Below are 6,190 nucleotides of genomic sequence, written 5' to 3' on the forward strand. Positions count from 1 at the left end.
GGATAATAGTCCCCTTGGAAGGTCTGGTGAAAGTTTTGGACTCTCCAAAAATTTACACATAATTGCCAAATTTTGTATACTCTTTTGGAGTTCACAGGCTCCCTAAACGCGTCCATGGACATGTTTTAGAATATGTGTGTCAGGAAGATTTTCTGGAAAAACCATTTAGGTCCTTATTTGATAAGAATGCACATTTAAGTAAATTAGGCATTTTTTTTCCCTGTCTTTGACAGTGGTAGCCTAAAAACTGTCACATAATACAGAGAGGATAGTGGAGGGAGGGAGCCTGACCTGGCATGGAAAAGTTTATCAGTCTGACTTAATCAACAGATTAAAAAAAACAATACTCAGAAGATTTTTCTGTTTGACACAGTCTGTATAAGGTCATGGAAAACCCCATATTTCCTTGATAGATTGATTATTTTCCACTTTTTAATTTGTTAATACTATGAAATTTAGATCCTGCTTCATGTTTTCATCTAAGAGATGTACAAAACAACCTATTACTATTGAGGATATTCTAGGTTCAATCAAGAAGTCTTTGGTTCACAGTTTGTAAGATTTTCATCAAGAGTTAATTTCCTACCTCCCTCATTGTAAACCCACAGCTTCATCTTCCTTTCTAATGTATTAATCCTCCCCCCCCCCCAAAAAAAAAATACTAAAAATCACTGTACTGGAGATGAAAAATTCTGTCATTTAGAGATGAAGATATGTAGTTTAGTACTTCAGAGTTCTAAACAGAATTAGGTAATTAGGAGAAAGGCAAGTTTCTGATCTTTCCTTCTGAAGACAGCTTACATAAGACCTTAAATTCCTTATTATTAATTCTTAATACCCCATGCACTGCCATAGAATTTATATGCAAATCCACATAAAAAGCTTTGTTGATTGCAAACCAGCCTGTACCTTTGGAAGAGGAAACCTCCCTGTTGAGTTTTTCTTTTTTTTTTTTTAGTAACCTGCCCACATAAAATATGTTGTGTGTGTGTCTCGTATGTCCCCATGTTTTCTCTGAGTCATGACCACAAAGCAAATGAATGTTTTAATTGATTTCTTCTGCTTTTTTTTTTTTAATAATTTCTGACATCTTAAATTTTAGTGTCAGTTATCATATTTGAAATTTACCCATTTATTAAGCATATTTTTTAATAGGTAATAAATTGTTCAAAATCAGCCTCGGCTTTTTAGCTATTTGCCTAATAACCCAAATCTTTGGCTTCCTTCTTCTTCCCCAGATTTATAGTTCTTTCAGATAAGTGTAATTGACCATAGACCTTTAAATGTGATATTGAAAAATTCAACCTGGGTCATGCTTTATCTGAGAACTTTTCCCCTTAAGTAAAATCATTATTATATATTAAAAAGAATGATATTTTATAAAGCATCTTTGCAGGAAGGTATGATTCTCAGTTTAAAAAAAAAAGTCAGAATCTTAGTCCAGGGCTATAGTTACCATGTCATCTTCATCATCTTATATTTTGCAAGAGAGAGGACTAACTTTTAAATTTTAACCAAAAGATTTAATAATAATGAAAGTTGATGGTTGTTACGCTCACACTCCTATTATTTTGCAGGTATTGTTCTAAGCACTTTATCTGTATTAATTAATTTATTCCTCCCAACAACCCAATGATATATAAGTGATAAATCACTCGCTGAAGGTGGAATTTGAACTGGGGTAGTTTGGCTCCAGAGGCCATATTCTTAACCGCTGTCTTCCTAGGTTATATCAGCTTTTATGACAGGTATTGTCTTTAATTAGTCAGATTTTCTTCTTTCCCTTTTTGTTGGGTATGGAGGAAAGAAGAGAATGTATTTAAAGTTGGATTTATTTTCTATAATATAGGCCAGCCTAACTATCACAGCTAAACCAGGCCAACTACCATTTGAGTATGAGTATCTGTATTACTTAAAATATTTGCTGTAAAAAAGAAACCTCCAAGTTTATAATGGCACAAACGTGATAGAAATTAACTTCTCATTCTAAAAGTACAAATGGGTATTCTTGATCAGGGAGTAACCTTTTCTAAGTGGTGATTTGTAGACCCAGGATCCTTCCAACTCATACGTTTACCATCTTCCACAAGGGCCTTTTTTTGGTTGCCATGTTTATGTGCATCAGGCAAAGGGAAGTGAGCATGACGGATTGTGTAGGGGAGGATATTGCCTGGGTCTGGAAGTGGCACACATCATTTCTGTTCACTTCCAAGGTTTAGTGCTCTGTCATATGGCCACACCTAACTACAAGGGGAGCTAGGAAGTGCAGTAACTATCTAGGGAGCAGAAGAGATACTGAACAGCTAGTGAATCTCTGCCATAGTACTTATTAATAGAGCAGCTCAGAATTCTTTCAAATACCATTGAAGAAAGTAGTTCCTAATAAGAATGCTGTAGATGATTTCTAAAATTTTTAGAAGTATAGAAATATTAGCTACCTTAGTAGTACTTTAGTGATATGGAAAAGGTACATTTGTGTCCATAAGTATGATGTCATGTTCTCATCTTTTAAGTATATGTGTGTTTTTAACCTTTTTTAAAAATTATTTTAATTTGTAGGGCCCTTTAAAAGGACGCAGAGTTGAAGGAATTCAATATGAAGATATATCTAAACTTGCCTGAGTTTGAAAATTTGTTAACAACACATTAAAATCCCAAAGCATCAAATTGGTGTTCTCTAAGGCATTATGAGACTCTACTGTGTTAGGGTGTTTCTTTTGTATAAAACAAATGGATTTATTTAAATACTACTGTATAGTTGTTGCGCTAAACTTATATAAAAATCTAATTATGTCTTATGAAGTATCAAGACTATGTAATTTTGTCTTTGTTATTTTTGTTTCCTTTGTAATATTTTTTGATGATTTTTTTTATCTTTATTAAAAGGATGTTATTGTAAAGTGTTTTATACAAGACAATTTAGAATCATATTATTGGAGGATATCCTTTACATACCCTCTATTTTTAGCAGTATTTGAACTATAAATATAGTAACTGTAGATTTTAAAAAGTTGAACTATAAATATAAAAGCTTTATTGAAGTATAATTCACATGCTATACAATTCACCCATTTAAAATGTATAATTCAGTGATTTTCAGTATATATTCACAGAGTTGTGCAACCACCACTGCTATCTAATTTTAGAACATTTTCATCACCCCAAAAAAGAAACCCTGGACCCATTACTAGTCAATTCCCTAATTCCCTCTTTCTGCAGTCCCTAACCTACTTTCTTTCTCTATGGCTTTGTCCTCACTGAAAATTTCATATAAATGGAATTATACAATGAATGGTCTTTTTGACTGGCTTCTTACACTTAAAATATTTTCAAGGTTCGTCCATGTTACAGCATGTATCAGCACTTCATTCCAGTTTATTGCTAAGTAATATTTATTGTATGTATATACCACATTTTGTTTATCCATTCATCAGTTGATGCACATTTGAGTTGTTTCCACTTTTTGGCTATTATACATAATGCTGCTATGAACATCCATGTGAAAATATGTTTTCAGTTTTTTTGGGTATATATATGAGTGCTGGTGGTACAGTGGTCATAAGCCCAGGCTGCTAACCAAAAAAGTTGACAGTTCAAGTCCACAGCCGCTCCTTGGAAACCCTATTGGGCAGTTCTGCTCTGTCCTATAGGGTCGCTATGAGTCAGAATCAACTTGACGGCAACAGGTTTTTTTGGTATACGTATAACTAGGAGTGGAATTGCTGAATCATATGGTAACTCTATGTTTAATATTTAGAGGAACTGCTAAACTGTTTTCCAAAATGGTTGTGCCATTTTGTGATCCTACCAGCAACATTGAACTTAACCAACCAACCAGTTGCCATCAAGTCAATCCTGATTCATGGTGACCCCATGTGTGTCAGAGTAGAACTGTGCTCCACAGAGTTTTCAGTGGGTGATTTTTCAGAAATAGATCACCAGGCCTTTCTACCAACATACTTCTGGGTGGACCTGAACCTCCAACCTTTCAGTTAGCAGCCGAGCACTTAGTCATTTGCACCACCCAGGGACTAATGTTGAACTATACATTATTAATAAGTAGAATAGTGTATAACTTAGGGGTAGAAAAGATAGAAGACACACCTCACATTTTTTTATTCAAAAAAAGAAAATGTATAAGTTTACATAGCTGAAAAGGAGTAGACCCTAGCTACAGGTGCCATGAGATCAGAGTATAAACACTTATCAGACCTCTCTGCATCTCTGGCTTCCTCTTTGTTGGCTCCATTCTTAGGCGCTCAGAATAACAAGATGACTACTAGCATCTCCAGGTTTACATCATATCCTTCAGCAACACCAGTGAAAGATTATCTTGTATAGCAGTTCAAACAAAAGCCCTGGAATTGAGTCTTATTGGACCATACCTATACCATACTCCAGATAAGACTGGAATATACTGACTGGCCAGACCTGATTCATTTGCCAACCCCTGAGCCATCTCTCTTGGACTGAGAGAATGAGAAGGGGTGGTTTCCTCAAGAAAATATAAATTCTGTTATCAGAAGATGGGAGAATATATGCTGGTAAGCAGAAACAACTGTAAGAGGCAATATAAGAAATAGTAATAGGAAGATATTAGTAGCTTTACAGAAAATGTTCTTCCTGAATGAATCAAGGTGTTTCAGAAGTGACAGCATGGTATCATGGAAAGGGTCTGGGTTTTGGAGTTGGGCAGACTTAAGACTGAATTTTGGCTGTTCTGATTACTAACTCTAATCTTAGAAAAGTTAGTGTTCTTGAATTTCAATGTTTTTAATCTATCAGTTGTCAGAAATAATGGGTCCTTGCAGGGTTGTTGTGAGAACTACAGAAAATACATGTAAAATGTCAGATACAATACTCAGCACATAGTAGGTGTTTAATAAATGTAGTGAGTGGTACTGGCAGTAGAGGGAGGCAAGCAATATTTTGAGGTCTAGTGGAGTAAATGGTTAAGTGCTCGACTACTAGCTGAAAGGTTGGCAATTCGAACCCACCCAGAGGTAGCTTGGAAGACAGGCCTGCTTCTGAAAGGTCAGTGTTGAAAACCCTGTTGAACAGTTCTACTCTGCACACGTGGGGTTGCCAGGAGTTGGGATCAACTCAGTGGCAGCTTAACAACAGTGAGTGGTACTGGCAGTAGGTAGAAACAATATTTTGAGGTCTGGCCTGGTATAAGTCTGGCGTGAAGAGTTTTAATAAGGAGAATGGTTCTCCCTGATAGTAATGCAGTAAAACATGACAGATTACATATGCCTCCTCCAAAATTTGTAACTTTGGAATCAACTCAATGGTATTTAGAAAAAGTATTTCATCTCTGCCTCCTACTAATCTCATGTTCATTTAATTCCTTTCTCCAGCATCTTCGTGAAAGAATCTCAGAATAAAGTAGCATACTTTAGCTTAAATTCAATTAAAAAATATCTGAGGCACAAAATATGAGTGTAGATAGACTATAGGACACACTTTTCCCCTAAGTTCTTAGAAGTCAATAATGGTTATGTTAAGCAAAATGACTTCAGACATCCAAAATCAAATCTTGTATTGATTTTTTTTCTTTTTTTCTATTTGAAGCATCATTAGCTATTACTTAGATCACCTTGCTTGTGATCATATCAAATTATTGGCATTGCTGTCCTGGAAAATCAGATTCCCTGAATTTTCTTCATTGCAATGTCATTGAATCTCATTGCCTTATATGCTGATTTTTTCTTTGTCTTCTAGCATCTACTTCTGTATCAGTTTTTGCTGACACATTTGAGTCAAATCCATTCAGCAAACATTTCCTGAGTGCCTCTGGTATGTAAGGGAGTGCCTTAGTGCTAGAGATATAAAAGTGAGAAGAGGTATAGATTCAAGATGCCTGTTGTATAGGAATTGACAGTGTTCCATGAATTGATATTGAAATGCAATAATAAGCCAGTAAAGAGAAGCTTTTGATAATCTGGAACAACTGATTAAAAATCTGCCCTGATTTTGCTGGACCTCAGAGAATATTAATTTGGTACCTGTCTTAGGCTGGGTTCTGTAGAGAAGCAAAACCAGTAAAGCATATAAATATATATAGATTTATATCAAGGAAACAGCTCACCCAGTTGTAGAGGCTAGAATGTCCTAGGTCCATGGATCAGGGTAGAGGCCTCTCCCAATTCACACAGCCACAGAAGCTGGTGAGCCCAAGATTGGCAGG

General features: G+C 35.5%; 1 protein-coding gene across 2 annotated transcripts in view; it reads left to right on the plus strand.

Moving 5' to 3' along the window:
• KIN (Kin17 DNA and RNA binding protein) overlaps positions 1–3,460 on the plus strand; it is a 29,294-nt gene extending 25,834 nt beyond the window's left edge. Inside the window, exon 13 of one of the 2 annotated variants that reach the window (XM_004379704.2) lies at positions 2,560–3,460. In XM_004379704.2, the coding sequence (XP_004379761.1) occupies positions 2,560–2,622 (63 nt within the window). In that variant the 3' untranslated portion in view covers positions 2,623–3,460. The remainder of the gene's footprint in view (positions 1–2,559) is intronic. The other variant, XM_023734390.1, reaches the window with a different exon arrangement.
• The last annotated feature ends 2,730 nt before the right edge of the window (positions 3,461–6,190 follow it).

The sequence above is a fragment of the Trichechus manatus genome, unplaced genomic scaffold, assembly GCF_000243295.1.
Source record: "Trichechus manatus latirostris isolate Lorelei unplaced genomic scaffold, TriManLat1.0 scaffold00067, whole genome shotgun sequence".
Taxonomy (NCBI): Eukaryota; Metazoa; Chordata; class Mammalia; order Sirenia; family Trichechidae; genus Trichechus; species Trichechus manatus.